Consider the following 20,493-nt stretch of genomic DNA (forward strand, 5'->3'; position numbering starts at 1 on the left):
CCTTTTACCTAGTATCTCCTGTTTGAAATTGAAACATACTGATTCTCATTATATTCTGCCTTGAAATGTTTATTTCCGATACCACAGTCATGTTTTGTCAGAAAAAAAGACTGTTTTAAATGGATAGAAAATATGATAAACTAGATGACCGTCTATTGGCAAAAGTGACCCCCTCTTGGTGAATCGGACAGGTTTAAATATTTCATCATAACTTCAGACATAAAAGATAGATTCAAATAAATCAAACATTTAAATGAATGTGAGCAACAGTTTCAAGTGTTAGTAAGTTTAGATATCATGAAAGTCTAAACATTCTTCACCACATGCTAAAAGTGTTGATAGTGACCCGCTATTGGCGAGTTGTCTGTATTGCACTTGTCAGAGTCTTTTCATACTTTACTTTTCATCTCTCTTTTATCTTTTATTCTTGCGCAGGTCACGTACAGATGCAGATGCAGATGCAGAGGTACGGTACCATACGGCGAATAGTCACAACAATATGTCAGCCTCCATGACTTTGAATTGCAACAAAGAATTTTGAAACTTTCAGTCGCTCATTCAGTGTTTCAAAATGAAGAAATATCCAGTGCTTCCAGTTGTTATTGAAGAAGACCATCATAATGTAATTTATTCTCTGATGACATTCTCTCATTTAAAAATTGAATAATAATTTATTTCCAGTTGACACAGTTGTCAAATATGACATGTTGACTACACAGTTGATATATAGTAACATACCTAGGGTATAATATGTGATCGTGTGCCATTTACATTTAAATATATTTTACAATAATATGTTTTCAAAGAAAACAAATGCCAAAAGGTCATGCAGGGAAATTAGTCCAACGACGTGATCCTAGGAAATATTGAGATAATTTTTTCATATGGGCAATTAGTCATAGCTTCTATTCCGTCAAAACAGCTGATCGCATGTTTGACTAAGGCCAGATAGGGATAGCCGAATTCAGATCTCTATGTATAGATCTAGTAAAGCATCGGTAGCGATGAAAATTTCATCGGAAATTGCTTCCACTATTTTGGTCTTTTGATTGTTTGACGCGAGTGGGGATACTGCCCATTAGATCTATACATAGAGCTCTGAATGTGAATACATGCAATCAGCTGTTTACACAAAATAGAAGCTATGACTAATGCTTTACATGCTATAGGTTTAAATGCCGATAATGTCACGAATTATTTTGACTAGCAGGGAAATGAAGATTGTTTTAAATTTGTGACGGGGCAATCTAAACATCAAAACTTTCAAGGACCAAAATAATGGAGGATAAATCACAGTATACGGTCGTGTAAAGGTATTGGTTTTATCGCTTGCGCATATTGGTGTGAAGATGTTAATTGTGTACAGTGCATACATAGGATTAAATCACCAGAAAATTCATAATATTGGATATTATTTGATAATTTTTATATAAATCAATGAGGAATTGAATCCCCTTTCGATACATGTAAGTTTTGTTTGAATTTATGGCCAATTTGTGACATAATCGGCATTTAAATCTATACTGGTATTGAAGCAGTAGCATGTAAAGCGTCGGCAGCGACGAAAATCTCATCGGAAATTGCTTCCATTATTTTGGACTTTTGAGTGTTTGAAGTGAGTGGGGATATTGCCCATATGAAAATATTATCTCAATATTTCCTAGGATCGCGTCAAATTTGTTGGACTAAGATATTTTCGTGATAGGGCAGAATCCCACTCTTTACGTCAAAATCTTTTCTGTTGTGATAATAGATTCAGGTATAAACACAATCAGGCAGTATACTTAAACGATGAAATCTTAAAACAAAGTAAAACTGAATCATTTTATGGTTTAAACACAACAGTAAAACTCATTAATAAAGCGTAAACACTATACCTCGCTGTATTTACATGTCTGCCATTACATTCAGTACAGCTGGCGGTTGACAGTTATCGGTCACGTGACACAAAGCGGAGCCATGTAAAATGTGTGTTAACTTTATAGTGTGTTGTTTAAAACAGTGACAAAGTCATTGCCGTTTATTCACATAAACATGAATTGAATGGAAGGAAGAAATGGATATTCTTTCAAGGTATCTTAAAATTTCACTAATGTTTTTGTTTTTAATAGTTAAAATGTGATTAAAAAAATCGCTGCATAGAATCATCACGGAAGGTACACCACAAAAAAGATCCTTCCTATGTTGTACATGGAGGAGAGATATTGATCTATGCAAAAATCATCAAAATATTGTGACTCGCATACAGTTAGTTGGCCTAGGAAATGAGCTAGCATTTTGAGATGTACATTGCTTCCATGTCTGCAGTTTTTAAAATAAATGTATTTCCTTATCTGTGACTTGCAGTATTTTGTGCCAGTGTATAATATTTCAGAAAAATCTTTCTTCAAAGTTCAGTTGCAAACAGTTTATGCAAAACAGAGAGCATTGGCCTGCAAAGTAGTAGTTTTCTCTTTATCCCAATAAATCTCACACATTTTTGACATCACAATCTTCCCTCTGAAACACATCAAGCAATCAGTGCAAGTTGGAAATAATGTTACAAACTGTCAGAACAGGCTAAATGCGAACTAACAAGATTAAATAGTAGGTTCAATCCTATTTGTATAAAAAACATAATTGTCTTCGCCATTGAAAACGTTCTTTACATCAGCCATTTTGTCATAAAAAATAATGGCATTGTAATATATTGTCTGTTGTGCCAAACCTCATAGGACACACACGTTTGTATGCTGACACGACATAGCAAGGTGGACACATTTCTAGCTTCTACAGTATTCCAATATTGATTTCTCTTTGAAGTTTACTTTTTCAACATAAATTGCAGTATTTTTTCGTATCAGTTGTATCAAAATTGAATGGTATTTATATCTACGTGGTATGTACCAAAGATGTATGAAATAAATCAGAACAGAAACTATCACAAATACATACTGCCAAATTTCATTAAATCTCATGAAAACCTATGAGATTTTGTTCACCAATGAAGACACTTTTTGTTGAGCCCACTTGCGGAAGGGAAGACATAGTTGTCCAAATGGCAGTTCGGTGTATGCGGGTCATGCGTCCGTCCATCCGGATTTGTTTGTCCAGACCATAACTTTGACATGCAGGGAGCAATCTTGTGTTTGTATTTGGCGTGAATGTTAACCTCAGTGAGATGGAGTGTCATGCACAAATCCCAGGTTCCTATCTCAAAGGTCAAGGTCATAGTTGGGGGACAAAGGTCATGTCAGATCTTGTCCGGCCCATAACTAACATGCATTGAGGAATCTTGTTTATATTTGGCATGAATGTTTAACTTAATGAGGCGGAGTGTCATGTCCAAACTGCAGGTTCCTATCTCAAAGGTCAGGGTCACAGTTAGGGGTCAAAGGTCATTTCAGAGCTTGTCCAGGCCATAACTTTGATAGGTATGACGTAAACAGTCAGGGGTGTAACTGTTTTAAGTTATGTAACCTATTTCAGTTACTTTTTCAAGCATTTTATAACCTGTATTAGTTATAAAATCTAAGTTAACTCAGGTAAGTTATTCAAAAAAAGTCTTTTTGCTGTTCTCACAAAGTGACCTATACAGTGAAATAAGTAGCAACCTGTAGTTAATCAAATTCTCATTTGTTTGTTTGTTTGTTTTGGGTTTAACGCCGTTTTTCAACAGTATTTCAGTCATGTAACGGCAGGCAGTTAACTAACCATGTTCCTGGATTCTGTACCAGTACAAACCTGTCTCCGCAAGTAACTGCCAACTCCCACATGAATCAGAGGTGGAGGACTAATGACTGCAGCACAATGTCGTTTATCAAATAGTACGGAGAACATACGCCCCGCCGAGGATCGAACTCGCGACCCGCGATCCGTAGACCAACGCTCTTACCTACTGAGCTAAGCGGGCGGGTTTAAATTCTCATTTAGTCTGATCATGACCTGATAAGCATAATTGGATGCTAAGAGTTTTATAGCTTTAAACCTCTTGCGTAAAACTTGATCAGCCTTGCGTAAAAAAATTTACTGCATAGCTGGAGAGATAAGAGTTCAAGGATTCAGGAAATGATTGCATTAGTCACATTCAACATGAGGAATTGGCACAGGAGGGCTTTGTAATATTTTATGATAACTGAAACAAGTTATGAAAATATAAGCAATAACTCAAATTGGTTATAAACTGCGATAACTTGAAACAGTTACACCCCTGACTGGTAAATGTTCACTGCTATGAGATGGAGTGTCAAGCGCAAACCTCGGGTCTCTACCTCAAAGATCAAGGTCACACTTGGGGGTCAAAGGTCATTTTAGAGCTTGTCGGGGCTGTAACTTTGCCCTTTTTTATCTGGCATTAATGTTTGCCTCAATGAGACAGAATGTGGCGTGTAACTCCCAGTCCTTTTGACAGCTGGTGGTCTAGACATGTTGCCCGTGGGCATCTAGTGTATTTCTAAGAGTCTAGGCAATTAATTAACTGATCACTTGATTTTGTGAGAAAATGGCCAGTTACAATACTGTTTATTACTGTTGCTTTGTGTATACTGATGCCAGTATGAATCTCTCTATATCTGCAGGTTCTCCCTCACATTTATCGTTCCATTGGATCAAAGCACCTGCCATTGGAAGGCATCACACTAGTGCACCTTGACTCTCATCCTGACATGCTGATCCCTGTGGATATGCCGGCAGATAATGTATATGATAAACAAGAATTATTTGAGTAAGTGTTTTCTTTATATATAATCTAGCTTATTAACCCTTACCTTGCTAAATTTCTTATAATGAACTTGTCCATCTTTCAATTTGGACAGTACCCTTTAACTGTTAAAGGGGTGCATACCAAAAAGTTACTGACTGAATGGCCAACAGTCGGACTGATCATGATCTGCACAGATCCCAAATGCAGAATCAGTCGTGTTCAGCGTGAAAAGGGTTAACAATAATTTGTTTGAAGGTAAAGGGAAGGTTTCTTGTCTTGTATGGGTAATCGGCGAAAGTCCTAACTATAGAAAGGATGGAATACTTATTTCCAACCAAGCACGTGGCAGGTTTCATATTTACCTCCTCAGCATCCAGTTTAGGTGGATACAGCTGGAAACAGTACCAGTAAGTTTCAGCAAATCACCCAGCACTGAACTCTAGTCAGGATATTAGCTGTGAGTTGAACCCATATCACTGGTGTGTAGTCCAACCACCAGACTCCCTAAAGTGAACATGATTACATGACTGAAGCAGGTTATATGATATTTCTCTAGCTATAAATTTTTGCCTTGCTTTTTTAGCAAATTGATTACGTACAAGCTACAATATGAAATAAAGTATTTTATGGGCAAAATATAAACCGCTTTTAGCTCAACTATTCGAAGAATAAGTAGAGCTATCCTACTCACCACGGCATCGGCGTCGGCGTCACACCTTGGTTAAGTTTTTCGTACCAGTCCACATTTTGACAAAGTCTTTTGAGATAAAGCTTTGAAACTTTCAACACTTGTTTACCATCACCATGACTATTTATAGGCAAGAGCACATAACTCCATCAAGGATTTTGGCTGAATTATGGCCCCTTTTGTCTTAGAAATCTTGGTTAAGTTTTTCGTACCAGTTCATATTTTGACAAAGTCTTTTGTGATAAAGCTTTGAAACTTTCAACATTTGTTTACCATCACCATGCCCAGTTATAGGCAAGAGAACATAACTCCATCAAGGAATTTGGCTGAATTATGGCCCTTTTTGACTTAGAAATCTTGGTTAAGTTTTTCGTACCAGTTCATATTTTGACAAAGTCTTTTGTGATAAAGCTTTGAAACTTTCAACACCTGTTTACCTTCACCATGTCCAGTTATAGGCAAGAGTACATAACTCCATCAAGGATTTTGGTTGAATTATGGCCCCTTTTGACTTAGAAATCTGGGTTAAGTTTTTCTTACCAGTTCATATTTTGACAAAGTCTTTTGAGATAAAGCTTTGAAACTTTCAACACCTATTTACCATCACCATGTCCAGTTATAGGCAAGAGTACATAACCCCATCAAGGATTTTGGCTGAATTATGGCTCCTTTTGACTTAGAAATCTTGGTTAAGTTTTTCGTACCAGTTAATATTTTGTGTAAAGTGTTTGACATATGGCTTTGAAACTTTTATCACATGTTCAGTATAATAGTCTCTATCTGTAGGAAAGAGTACATAACTCTGTCATCTATTTTGGCTGAATTATGGCCCTTTTTGGACTTGGAAATTTGTTCTGTTTTCATACAAGTCCATGTTTTGTCAAAACTATTTGACATATTGCTTTTAAACTTTGAACACTTGTTTATCATCATGATTTCAATCTGTAGGCAAGAGTACATAACTTTGACTACAATTTTGGCTGAATTATGGCCCTTTTTGGACTTTGAAATTGGTTCAAACATTGCCATTTAGTGCAAGACTTATCGAAATCCACAAATACAGGAACATTGTTTGTCTAATCTTTTTTTCTTTTGTCTGAATATCTTTGGTAATATTTTGATCCCATCCTTCAATCAATTCTTCGTATAGTTGAGCGCGCTGTCATCCGACAGCTCTTGTTTATTGTTCACCAATGAGTTGAATATACTTTTATTCAGTGACATTAGTTGAATATAATTTTATTCAGTTGATTTACTTGCTTCATTCTCATCATATGATATAATATTGGAGTTATGATAACAGCAGGCATATACACATAGAAGGCACTTTATTGCTGCTACATTTAGCATTGGTTTTAGATGATTAAAGTGAAGGGTGTGGAGGGATTATTTATTTCAGTAAACTGAGTGATAGTTTACTATTTTCTGTGTGGTTTTCAGCACATTGAATATAGAGTACAATTTTGAGTATAGGGAACTATTTTATGTTACTTTTCGGCAGTAATAAGTACTTTGTGTACAGAGAATTATGTTTTGTGTATTTTTCAACAAATTGTATATAGAGAACTATATTCTGTGTATTTTTCAACACATTGTATATAGAGAACTATTTTCTGTGTATTTTTCAACACATAGTATATAGAGAACTATTTTCTGTGTATTTTTCAGCACATTGAATATAGAGAATTGGATACTTCCAGCAGTTTATGCAGGTCATATATCTCATATTGTGTGGATAAAACCACCATGGTGCTCACAGATTGATGACAAATCTATCAAGTTCTATGTTGGGAAATGTCAGAAGACTGGAACTATTAGGTAATACAAAATATTTTAAATGAAAACTTTGCATGGAGTTTAAATTTTAGCTCAGCTGAGCACAGTGCTCAAGGTGAGCTTAGTATATTATATTGTTATCTTGTACCCACTGTCAGTTATATATTGTCCGTCATCAAGAATATTACTGTAAACATTTCAGTCATAATTTTGACTGCATCTCATGAAACATGGTCAGGATGTTTGCCTCAATGAAATCTCTGATAAGTTTGATACTGGAAAATCATTGTAAAGCCTTCTGAACATTCTAGAGGTCTAACAGATTTTCATTACTTTTGGTCACAGTAGTGGTCCCAATAAAATCTAGATTGAGTTTGAAAGAGGGTCATTTTGGTCGAAAAACTAGTTCACTTGGTCAAATAAAAGGAAAACTTTGTTTACACTGCAGAGGCAGCATTTTTTTATTGACCTTCATAAAAGGTCACCAGAATAAGTGTCATGATTAAGTTTAGGTCAAGTTCAAATCTAGGTAATATGAGGTAAAAAAAACTAGGCTATCACTGAGTCAAGTCATAGAGAAGCTTTGTTAACACTCTAGAGGTCACATTTCTACCTATTTTTCATGAAGTATGGTCAGAATGTTTGTCTCCTTAAACTATAGGTCAAGCTCAGAACTGGATCATCTGGAGTTAAAACTCTAGGTGACTGGGTTACATCATAGATAAATTTTGTTAAGACTTTGTAGGCCACAGAGAGAGAGATATGGCCACGATGTTTGTCTTGATGACTTCTTGGTGAAATCAGAAACTTGGTCATCAGGGGTCGACACTAGGTCAAATCATAGAAAAATGTTGTTAACATTCAAGAGACAACATTTTCTACATGATCTACATGGAATCATGTCTGAATGATAGGTATATGCCGAAAGGATGTATTATGTGGTGGCACTGGTTGTCCATCTGTTTATCTGTTGATCCATCTGTTAGCAATTTTGTTTCTGCTCTTTAATTTAAGAAGATAGGGCATCTGTGGCTGAGTGATTGAGGTTGCTGACTTCAAGTCACATGCAAGGAAGCCATCCTGCTGGCTTAAGGAAGATTGGTGGTTCTGCCCAGGTGCCTGCCCAAGCCTGAACAACAACTTGTGGTCTTCCTTCACAATAAAAAGCTGGAAACATCATTATATGACCTTGGTGGTGTCCGTGTGACTCGAAACCCAACAAAAAGCTTGATATGCATATTGCTCATGAGGAGCAGATGACCCTGATGAATATCTTGAGAATGCCTTGATCTATGATCCTCAGCTGAACCAACTTATGAGTTGTGCATGACTTATCTTGATTTTGAGGTTATTGGATTTAGGGTCAAGGTCGCGTTGACTGTTAATGAAAATAAAAAGTTTCTGTTCAGGATCTTGAGAACTCCTTGTTATTCAGTCTCCAAACTTGGCATGCACATTGCCAGTGGGCAGTGTATCACTCCAAGTGATTTTGAGGTCAGAGGGTTAAGATCACAGTGACTGTTAGAACAAAAACAATTTCTGCTGAATATCTTGAGAACTTGTGAATATGTTTGATCAACAAATACATATACATTGTACCTAGAATCAAATCCCAATTTGTTTCTGTGGCAGGTCTATCTTGTCCTGTTAGGTTTGCTAAAAAGACCATATTCAGCGTGTGTATTTGCTGTCTTACTCTGCCTTACTCTGTAAAGTTTGGTTGCAGGGGTTTTTATCTTGAGTAATAGGGGCTGTTTACAGACCTCTTCTTTTCAGAAAATTGCTTTCAAGACATACAATTTTCCTAAAAAGTTTTTTACTTTATACCTGGTTTCCCAAATACCAAGCTATTTCCCTGAAATCACATGCCTGGGCCTCTTCCCCTCTTAGTAAAAAAACAACCCTTGGCTGGAAGGTGGGCAAAAGGTGAGAAACTGTTATTTCTCATTTCTTGAGAATTAAAACAATTTAACAGCATTGGATGACAAATAAACTAAGCAAAATAACTTGTATTTTCAAAACAAATACAAGATGACAGAAACAAAAATCTGTATCATGCATGTGGACATTAGAAATGTGTCATGCATGTGTCTGGACTTCTTAAATTAATATCCATGACCTTTTTCTTTAAATAGTTTGAATAAAATAACCTAAAACATTGAAAGGTCAGCCACGCAGATTCTCTGTCATGACACTTCATTTTGAACTACAGGAGACTGATAATGACATTCTTTTCATATTAACATTTTATTATCCTTTTTCAATCAATAAATCAAATATGTGAACTGACTTCAGAAATCCAGTACCCATTATAAAACACAAATAGCATTATCACGCTTTAAGGCAGTTCTGCATGTAAAAACATTTCTGTAATGTAGAATTTGATTAAATCCTGATTTTTCAAAACTTCAGAATATACTTACCAGTAGAGAACTTGGAAATTAAAAAGATAAGGTCATGTGCTTGACTTTTTGCTCAACTGATCTGAAAAGTTTTTTACCTAGCACAAGTTTTCATAATGGGAGTACTTTTGTATATAGGAAAATCACAAGTTTGATAACATTTTCGCAAATGAATATTTTCTACAATGTAGATTTTAATGAAACTTCTCACAGTTGCAAATAAACATATGGCCTATAAAATGGTGAAATAAAGGTCCATATTTAGGTCCATGTGCTTTTTCTCAAGATTATTAAAGATTAAAGCCAATGATTAAAGTGATCTGCACATTTCAAGCTGATTTTAAGACAATTTTTAATCATATTTTAACTTTAGAAAGATAGTAATGTTGTGAGGTAATAAATTTACTCACCAGATGACATTGACAGAGAGTGATCCAAGTCTGAGCCAATTACAACATTCAAATCAAGCTAGTGTCATGGTAAGTCTATTTTGTCATGTTAATAGGCTATGTAGGTGAGGTATATTTTACTGTGCTGAAATTTGAAGACTGGCACCCCCTCCCCCATCCTCCAGCCCCATCCCCAAACTACCCCCATCACCAAGCACTGAATAAGATCTTTTATCCTCACTGTAATCTTTGTGAAAAGGCATTTTAATAATTGTTCAACAGTAACAGTTACTCTAAATATATATTTGAAAGTGTTCAAAATAGCAAAACTGTCAAAAAATTGCACCTCACTTCTTGCTTTTAGGAAAGAGTTTGTCAGGTTTACATAGTATCAGTTTTCTTTTCACAGGACTACTTGTACTGAGAGTTACTTTATCAGTGAAACACTATATGTTCCAGAGGGACAGCTAAGTAACAAAAAGCGGCTCAGGTTTACAATAGTGACTCTGAAACCCAGAGACTGGTCTGACACTGAAGGAGGTATTGGTGATACAGATGTTGGAAGGAATTGTGATGGAGAAGTTACAAAGACAAACGTTACAGTGGATGATGATAAACAAATTGAAGAAAATCTAAAAAATGATTGTGGTGATAATGAAAGGTTGAAACACAAAAAGCATGAAGTGAGTAATGTGACTGGCATGGACAAACATCTGACAGGAGTTAAAAGGCAAACTTCTCCTGAAAACTCTATTGACAATAGCAAGGCTAATACCAGTAACAATGCTGAAATATGCTTGAAAGATTTATGTGATGTGAAAGATTCAAAAAGGCAAAAAATTGACAAGACTAATGTGATACTTCCTGAAAAATGTGATAATTCTGCTACATGTACAGATAAAGGTCAACAACTCTGCTTACCATCAGAAGACACCTTGCAAGAGTTATCTGCTCAACTTCAGGGACAGAATTATGTATTAGATATAGATTTAGATTTTTATTCAACGATGAACCCATTCAGACAGATGTATGGGGGAAAACAGTACAACATTTTACAGGAGCTTTATAAGTTTGAAAGGCCTGCTAGCATGTCAGAACAGGTACATAAAACATTCTGTATGTTTTGTTATACATGTATTATGTTTTTTGTTAAAGTGCAATGCAGTTCTGTGTGTTTTAAGGTTTTAAAGATATTATATTTCTGATCTTTGCTTGAAGATGAATTATTGACATTAATCGAGTATATTCTCTTTTCTTTTTCCCCGCCTCTCGTAAAGATGTGAAAATGTCAGTTACAAACATAAAAAAATGTCAGGTTGATCTTTCCCCTCCTATCATTAGATATGTAAAAAAGTATTAAGTTCCTTACCAAAAAAGTCAGCACAGATGCTGAATCCATACAGGAACAGTTATTAATTTACAGCCATTCTATACTGAGACACAATAGAAAGGCAGCATTAAACCATATAAAAGGATAAAAAAAGAGTTAAACTTTTATGTATTTACCAGAATGTGAAACATTTTATTTGTTTTCAGGATGTTGAAACATGTGTTTCAAACAGGCAGAAACAATTGAAGGATTTAAAACAGGTGTTTAGTAACCTGACTGAGGATGAGAATACAGAAATAAAACACTCCAGGTCTGTTAATGTTTAATAAGGCTAGAATTTTCTTCTTCTTTTTTTGGGGTGGGAGGGGGGGGGGTTGAGGGGGAGTCCTTGTTGCCCTTGTGCATCTGAATTTGTGATGTGCATGTCTCAAAAAGTATTTGACCCAGAGTCATCAAACCTTATAGGATTACTATTCAGTACGGGAAGGTGTGTACCTTGTGTTTGAATTGGGATGATCTCACACACCGAGACCAGAGTTATGACCCTCGACTTAGTCAAAAAATATGCATAAAAAGGGCCAAAGTTTGTGTCGCATTTACCTCAAAAAGTATATTACCTAGAATTATGAAGCATTACAGGAACATTATTCAGCATGTGAAGTTGTGCACCTGGGGTTTTGTTAGAAATGTCACTCAGGCAGGCCAGAGTTATGGCCCTTGACTTAGTCAGAAATATGCACATTTCTCAAAAAGTATTTGACCTATGGTTAGGAAAAATAATCAGAATATTATTCAGCATGTGAAGTAACTGTTGTGCCCCTGAGATTCGTTATGGATTTTTATCAGTCAGACCAGAGTTATGGTCCTTGATCGTCAAAAATTTGCATAAAGGGCATACAAGTTTATGGTATGTATCTCTAGAAGTATTTGACTTAGAGTAATAAAACATTAGGGGATTGTTTTATAGCATGTGAAGCTGTGCATCTTGTGTTCTGTTTCGGATTTTACTCTACCAGACCAGAGTAATATAGTCCTTTACTTAGTGAAAAATTCACATGTGCTTAAAAGAAGTTTATGTTGCATATATCTTAAAAATATTTCACCTACAGTCATAAAACCATGTACAGTGGCAGGAGATTTGGGGCACCTGTGTCCGTTGGACACACCTCTAGATTTTACATAGTAAGAATTTTATGGCCGAGACGATACTGCAATAAGGGACTTTGCCGTGGTGTATGGTAGTATCTGACTCCTAAGCTGGATGCTGATTGGTTGAGTGAGGATGGATTTGGCCTTGGTTGCCATAGTCCCTTAAGTGCAAAATCTTGTAACAGAAAGCAGTTGTCTACTTACTTTAAGTTAAAGTCTAATATGCTTGTCTCTGTTAAAACATGCTAATGCTAGAATGATGTCACGTTAATGTGTGGTGATGTCAAAGTTTTTGTTGGGATCAAGGAAGAGTGCTACCATATTTTTCTACCATTTTAGATTAAAGGCATATTAAAATCTAAATAATTTATAGCAAAACTGTGTTTTAACACTATTTAACACTATTTATACACTCGGGCATTAATACATCATACAAATAATTTCACTCGGGGCTGCAGCCTCATGAAATTATTACGCCCGACATATAACTGCCCATCATGCACAAATAGTGTTAAAACACTCTTTTGCTATAAATTATGTCTTAACTAATGACACTCTAAAAAAAAATCAGAATATCTATCAAATGATGAATATTTTTTATGAAACTGTGGATTCAGATTATCAAGAGAGAATTTTTATGTTTATATAGATACAAGCAACCAGTTTTTTTTTTGTAAGAAGACATTTGGCAGCTGCTGTAACGTTGCTGCATTTTTTTTTTTTTCTTTTTCCAAATCTTGAGTCTCGTATCCATTGTGCTATTTATTACATTTCATGTCTGTTAAAGATCTTATTATGTAAGCATTGTACATCACAATCCAGTTCCCTCATAAATCATTAACAAAAAATTTGCACCCCTAATTAGTAATCAGAATAATCCCTGATATATTTTGGATCCTAATGTATTTTACATCTTGGAGACATTTTTTTAAAGTTTACAGCTTCTTACAATATTCGATCGATTTTAGTATGCTTGAAGAATGTAACCTCATAAATACGTATAAAATATTTCAGAGCTGACCTTATAAAGACATTGATCTCAGATTTGAAGCAGACAAGTCCAAAGATAGATTATGAGCTGTTACATGAGGCAGGTTGCACGTGCGATGACACAGAGTTACCTCATCATGTCAGTTCTAACTCTCAGATTACCTCCCTTGTTGACACAACTCAAGATATGCTCTCATATCTACCAAAACCAACTTACATAACTGTTGCAAGGTAATATTTAAAGTTCTTTTTCTCACTAAATGACTGAATTTTTGTCAAACTTTCATTGCATTATTCATATTTCCGTGGACAACATCATTACGACTGTAATATCCTGTCACTGGTTGTAGATGCAGATGGGAAAATCCGGTTCAAGGGTAACTGCTTTGGAGGCAATAAGGCTTTGCTGAGTTGCTACAAAAAAGTTACCCAAGAGCCAGATGAATTTATCTGAGACTACAACCAGTGGTAGATTATTTTTCTTGCATACCATATTTTAAGAATAATAGTATGAATAAAACTAATGGCTGATTTTTGTTAATAGCACTGTCTCTTATATTTGTGTATTTGAGCAATGTTTGGGAAATTGATGTCTGTAAACAGAAATAATGTCGTGACATTTCAACAACATTGATGATAATTGGTATAATTTAATCATTTTGTAACATACCGTTATGCTATGCTGGTAAAATAACTTTATGAATCAAGAGGAACAAACAGCAGCTTTCACAGTATTTTGATTTTTATCAAATTTTACATGAAAAATTTATAAATAATGCAAGAATCTACTCCATAGATGTAGTTTGTAAGTCACCATTATGAGCTTCAGAAAGTTTTTTTCTGGCATGGGTAAAACAATAAGTAGTCTGGTGTGCAAGAAAATCATATCTTGCTTATAATGTTATAAGCTGGTATGACTTTTTTTACCGGTAATTGCTTATTCCTTTCCTGTCTTATATCATTTTATCACGATAAGGCCACATGTTTGGCATAGCTAGTTAGAGTTAGAACATGTTTCTTTGAATTCAGAAAATTATATACATAGTCCAACAAACCGTGTTTTACTGGGGTGGACCGGGGTAGATGGGGAGGTTGCTAATTAATAGTAATTATGTCTGGAAATTTGATGTGTACTTGTTACTAAAGTCTTAAATTTTCTCTGAGTATTTTGCTAGACAACATTAAATTACTAAACAGGCAAATGAAGCCCAAAAAACAAGCAAATTTGACATGATATTATTATTTTTTCAGATCTAGTTCTGATGATTACTGCCCTCCAAACCAGGTTGACATGATACAAGACAGTGTGTTAACGATGCTACAGGAACTCTATTTAGAAATCTCTGTAGATTTGGCTTACAAGGACGATGAATTGGATTGCCAGTGATACATATTTTACATTCTTTATTTAAGTCACTTTGCAAAAACCAGCATTAGGGCTGTGCAACCAGTATGGATCCAGATCAGCCTGCACATTTGTGATGTCTGATGTTCCCTTCTCAGTTGCATAGAAGCCCTGAAATTGATGTATGAAAAGTATGGATGTGGGGAATAAATGAACAGTATGGATGTGGGGAATAAATGAACAGTATGGATGTGGGAATAAATGAACAGTATGGATGTGGGAATAAATGTACAGTATGGATGTGGGAATGAATGTACAGCATGGATGTGTGGATAAATGAACTGCATGGATGTAGGAATAAATGTACAGTATGGATGCAAGAATAAATGTACAGTATGGATGTAGGAATAAATGTACAGTATAGATGTTGGAATAAATGTACAGTATGGATGTGGGAATAAATGTACAGTATGGATGTTGGAATAAATGTACAGTATAGATGTTGGAATAAATGTACAGTATGGATGTGGGAATAAATGTACAGTATAGATGTTGGAATAAATGTACAGTATAGATGTTGGAATAAATGTACAGTATGGATGTTGGAATAAATGTACAGTATGGATGTAGGAATAAATGTACAGTATAGATGTTGGAATAAATGTACAGTATGGATGTGGGAATACATTTACAATATAAATGTTGGAATAAATGTACAGTATGGATGTAGGAATAAATGTACAGTATAGATGTTGGAATAAATGTACAGTATGGATGTTGGAATAAATGTACAGTATGGATGTAGGAATAAATGTACAGTATAGATGTTGGAATAAATGTACAGTATGGATGTGGGAATACATTTACAATATAGATGTTGGAATAAATGTACAGTTTGAATGTGGGAATACATTTACAATATAAATGTTGGAATAAATGTACAGTATGGATGTGGGAATAAATTTACAGTATAGATGTTGGAATAAATGTACAGTATCGATGACAGTATGGACGTGGGAATATATGTACAATATAGATGTGGGAATAAATGTACAGTATAGATGAGGGAATAAATATACAGTGTGGATGTGGAAATAAACAAATAGTATGAATGTGGGAATAAATACACAGTATGGATATGCACTGATCTGGATCAGCCCTATGAAATGTTAATTTTTGTACAGCGATGTTCATATAGAATTGTGTATATACACTTGAACAAAGATTGAAACTGAAAACATTGCCACGGGTTTGTTATAAAATTATTTAGAGAATGATGTGTCCATAATTTTGTGAGAAGATAATATACATTCATTTTTTGTCTGTCTATCTGGCTGCCTTTTTGTCAGTCTGTTTGTTTGTTAGCTAGACTACTCCATTGAAAGTATTAGAGGTAATAGAGGTAAAAAATGATGGTTGAAGTTATGTAACACAGTAAAGTAATATGTATGATGTTATACTTCCATTTTTATACGCCTGTCTGAAAGACGGGATGTATTATGGGAGCGCCCTTGGCGACGAGTGGCATCCACAAACATTGTCCAGAACATTTCTTCTTCATGCATGGAAGGATTTTTACGTAACTTGGCACAAATGTTTACCATCATGTAAGAGTGTCATGCACAAGAACCAGGTCCCTAGGTCTAAGGTCAAGGTCAAACTTAGAGGCAAATGTCAGATACAAGAACAACAACTTGGTCCAGGGCATTTCTTCCATATGCATGGAGGGATTTTGTTGTAATTTGGCACAATTGTTCATTACCATGATACAAAGTGTAGTGTACAAGAACCAGGATTCTAGTTCTAAGGTCAAGGTCACACTTAAGGGCCAAAGATCAGATACAGGAATTACTTTGTTCAGAGCATTTCTTCTTAAAACATTGAGGGATTTTGATGTTACTTGGCACAGCTGTTCACCACCATGAGACTGAGTGTATTGCACAAAAACCAGGTCCCTAGATCTGAGGTCAAGAACACACTTAGAGGTCAAAGGTCAGATACAAGAATGACTTTGTCCAAAGCATTTCTTCTTCATGCAAGGAGGGATTTTGATGTAACTTGGCACAAATGTTTACCACCATGAGACAGAGTGTCATGTGCAAGAACCAGGTTCCTAGGTCTAAGGTCAAGGTCACACTTAGAGATCAAAAGTCAAAAATAAGAATGGAATTTTCTTTTATGGCCTTTTAGTGGCTTGATGAATGCTTCTACCTATTATCACCAAACGTTATATGCAGGTCACCCATGACACTCTTAAGTCAAGGTCAATAGGTCAGATGTCAGGGGAGCTGAGCATAATCCAAGCTGTAAGTGATTGTTCAGCTATAGTGTTAAAACTGTAGCCATAGAGTTTAGGCATGTAAGTTAGAGATAGATACCTAATTTAAGATAAATTTTGGCACACATGTAATCACTTTTCAAATCATTGGTTTTAATCAAACAGCAAAGGTAGCTGGAAAAAAAAAAATAAAAGTATATTGTATATAGTCTGGAACACCTGTATTCTGTAGCAAAGGACAATCTATTCCTTTGTCAGCTAGTCTAAGACATAGTCACCTTGAGATAGGACCCGTTTACTGTCTCAATTATAGATACTCAAACCATATAATCCTGACACAGTCTATACACCTACCAGTTGGTGCGGTTTGGCGTCACTTTGATCAAGATTAAGGTCACTGTTACAAAAACAGTTACCCAAGAGCCAGATGAATTTATCTGAGACTACAACCAGTGGTAGATTGTTTTTCTTGCATACCATATTTTACAAACTATAGTATGAATAAAACTAATGGCTGACTTTCTTAATAGCACTGTTTATCTATCCATCTATTTTAAAAATAGATTTTTTTTTAACTTTTACTGAAAAATCACTTATTTTTTTACCTAGGACCTTAAGATTTGATGTGTGTGTGTGTAACTGGCATAGAGACCTACCAGCTGCCTGGGTTTGGGGTTACTTGGGTGAAGGTCAAGGTCATAATTATTTAAAAAAGATTTTTCAGCTTTTCCTCAAAACTCACCTGTGCAGTGACCTACATACTGGTAGTCTCAAGACTTGTGTCGGTACCTGGACTAGAGACCTACTTAGACTAAAATTTTTAGCTATACATCCACAGATAAATATGCAATTCAGGCAGCATCCATCTTTCTGTACGCCTGTCTCTGAAAAAGTGGGCGTATTATGTGAACACCTGCGGTGGGTGGGCGGTTGGCATCCAAAAGCATGTCTGCTCTCTAAGTCAAAGGGTTTTCATCTGATCTTCACCAAACTTGCTGACAATGTTGTTGGGCATGATATCTCGGCCAGGTTCAGTAACCACCCAAAAAAGTGGGTGTATTATGTGTACACGTGGCGGGCGAGCGGTTGGCGTCCAAAAACATGTCCACTCTCTAAATCAAACAGTTTTCATCCAGTCTTCACCGAACTTGCTTACAATGTTGTTTGACATAATATCTTGGCCAGGTTCGATAACCACCCAAATCTTCCAAGGCACTGTTCGATTTTAGCCCTTGAGTTACTTGAAAAACTTCTAATTTAGCCTTGTCCGCCCTCTAAGTCAAACAGTTATCATCCGATCTTCACTAGTTGGTGACAGTGTTTTTCGTCATAATATCTCGGCCAAGATGGATAGCCACCCAAATTGCCCCAGGCACTCTTGGATTATGGCCATTCAATTTACGTAACTGAATATTTAGAAGGCGTATTTTGTGAAAGTCTGGCACTTTTGTTTAAAGATAGCCCTTGTATTCATATTTTTGAAGCTTCTGTCATGATATTTGAATCATATGTGCAGTTCTGCAACAAAAACTTTCCTTCTAACAAGCTCTTGATGGGCATATTTTGTGACTCTAGCACCCGTCTTTGATGATGGGAACAACCAGAATTTTGTGTGGTCATGTAGATTTTAAAATTACAATGTAGGTGATTCCTAAGGCCCCTTGTGAAAAGTGTATATTTTCAACTAACCCTGAAAAGGTGAAAATCCTGACCATAGTAGCTACCACTAGTCTTCTGTTGCTGTTTTGATACTTTGTTTGTCTTGTTAGGTTTAAGGTTTAGAATTATGCTTTAAGAAACAAAAATCAAACAACACCAAATCATAGAAAGAAAGAGTTGTTTAACATTAAAATTGAACAGCATGTAAAACGTGTATATTACTTTACGAAACAAGTGTCAGTATACTGATATAAACACTGAATTCCGGAAAAGGACTGCCTAAAGGGGCCCAACTTCCAGACAGCCAAACGCCTTTAAAAACTCATCATTTTCAAAGAACTGTTACACATGTTCGTTTTGATGCATTTGCAATAGCGTGCGAGTGGTGAAATTTCGCATAACAGGGTGGAACACAGTTTTCAGCAATTGTTTATCTTTATTTCTTTACAAATTGCATTCATTTTCAAAGGGAGATAACTTTGTCTGAATATTTTAAGTACAAATGACATTCATTTTCAAAGGGAGACAACTTTTTCCGAATATTTTAAGTATCGGTCAAGAAAAAGTTGTCTCCCTTTGAAAATTAATGCCATTTGTAAAGAAATAAAGATAAACAATCGCTGAAAACTGTGTTCCACCCTTAATGTCGCACCAACACAATAATAGGACATATAGGGACCTTCTAGCTTTTCATGGTGGAGAAAAACCCCAGGTGTCCCTGCGCTCGACTATTCGAAGAATAATCTAGCTATTCTACTCATCCTGGCGTCGGCGTCACACCTTGGTCAAAGTTTTGCATGCAAGTACATACAGCTATCATTTAAAGGCATATAGCTTTAAAACTTATCTTTTCTTTTTCTAGGTCAATTACCAAGCTCACTGGGCCAAGTTCCATAACACTGACATGTATTTTGAGCAAATTATGCCCTTTTTTGGACTTATAAAATCCTGGTTGAAGTTTTACATGCTAGTTACTATCTCCAAAACTAATGCAGATATGAATTGAAACTTCACATGTGTTTTCAGGGTTATAAAACTAATTGAAAGCATCAAGTCTCATTACTCTGACCTGCATTTTGGCGAAATTATGCCCCCTTTAGACTTAGAAAATCCTGGTTAAAGTTTTGCGTGCAAGTACATACAGCTATTACTGAAAGGCATATAGATTTGAAACTTATTTTTTATTTTCTAGATCAATTACCAACCTCACTGGGTCAGTCCCATAACTTTGACATGTATTTTGGGCAAATTATGCTCCCTTTTGACTTAGAAAATTCTGGTTAAAGTTTTACATGCAAGTTATTATTTACATAACTAATGCAGATATTGAATTGAAACTTCACATGTGCCTCGGGGTTATAAAACTAGTTGATAGCATCAAGTTCCATAACTCCGATATGCATTTTGGTCAAATTATGTCCCCTTTTGAACTTAAAACTCTTTTGATATTTTAACATTTTGGGTAATATTTTCCTGCTTCTGGGACAGTATTTCAAATAGTTGAGCTTGGCTATCTTTTGGACAGCTCGTTTCATGAGCAGGCATCTAGATAGAACCACCAACCTTCCATAAGTCAGCTGGATGGCTTCCTAATATGGAGAATTCAATGCACCAAGTGAGGCTTTTTCAAAAAATGTGTAATAGTCTGAACATATTACAACACTAGCCTGAACTCAAACCTGGGTCATTTCACAGCTTGGATGGACACTACCATGTTGTAATAAAAACTATCTCAATTGCCAATAAACAGGCTGAATATATTTCAGCTCAGACTAGGATTTGAACCTTGGGCTTCACACACCTAAA

The 20,493-nt window shown here is 35.6% G+C and overlaps 1 protein-coding gene across 3 annotated transcripts; it reads left to right on the forward strand.

Annotated features, from left to right (window-relative positions):
• The first annotated feature begins 486 nt into the window (after window positions 1-486).
• LOC123549322 (UPF0489 protein C5orf22 homolog) lies at window positions 487-15,953 on the forward strand. Of its 3 annotated transcripts, none has more exons than XM_045337319.2 (8): window positions 493-622; window positions 1,912-2,073; window positions 4,557-4,702; window positions 7,038-7,187; window positions 10,346-11,036; window positions 11,473-11,576; window positions 13,430-13,636; window positions 14,657-15,953. In XM_045337319.2, exons 2-8 carry the CDS (start codon window positions 2,044-2,046, stop codon window positions 14,790-14,792), a joined length of 1,464 nt encoding a protein of 487 aa, XP_045193254.2. In that variant the 5' UTR covers window positions 493-622; window positions 1,912-2,043; the 3' UTR covers window positions 14,793-15,953. The 3 variants fall into 3 exon arrangements, with proteins under 3 accessions (XP_045193253.2, XP_045193254.2, XP_045193255.2); XM_045337320.2 differs by having other exon boundaries at window positions 1,917-2,073; XM_045337318.2 differs by lacking the exon at window positions 1,912-2,073 and having other exon boundaries at window positions 487-622.
• The last annotated feature ends 4,540 nt before the right edge of the window (window positions 15,954-20,493 follow it).

Source organism: Mercenaria mercenaria, chromosome 6, assembly GCF_021730395.1.
Source record: "Mercenaria mercenaria strain notata chromosome 6, MADL_Memer_1, whole genome shotgun sequence".
Classification (NCBI taxonomy): domain Eukaryota; kingdom Metazoa; phylum Mollusca; class Bivalvia; order Venerida; family Veneridae; genus Mercenaria; species Mercenaria mercenaria.

Coding starts and splice junctions, on each gene's coding strand:
- LOC123549322 (XM_045337318.2), top strand. CDS start 572: ATGAAGAAATATCCAGTGCTTCCAGTTGTTATTGAAGAAGACCATCAT. Junction 7,188..10,345: donor CAGAAGACTGGAACTATTAG/GTAATACAAAAT, acceptor TTCTTTTCACAG/GACTACTTGTACTGAGAGTT. Junction 11,577..13,429: donor ACAGAAATAAAACACTCCAG/GTCTGTTAATGT, acceptor AAAATATTTCAG/AGCTGACCTTATAAAGACAT.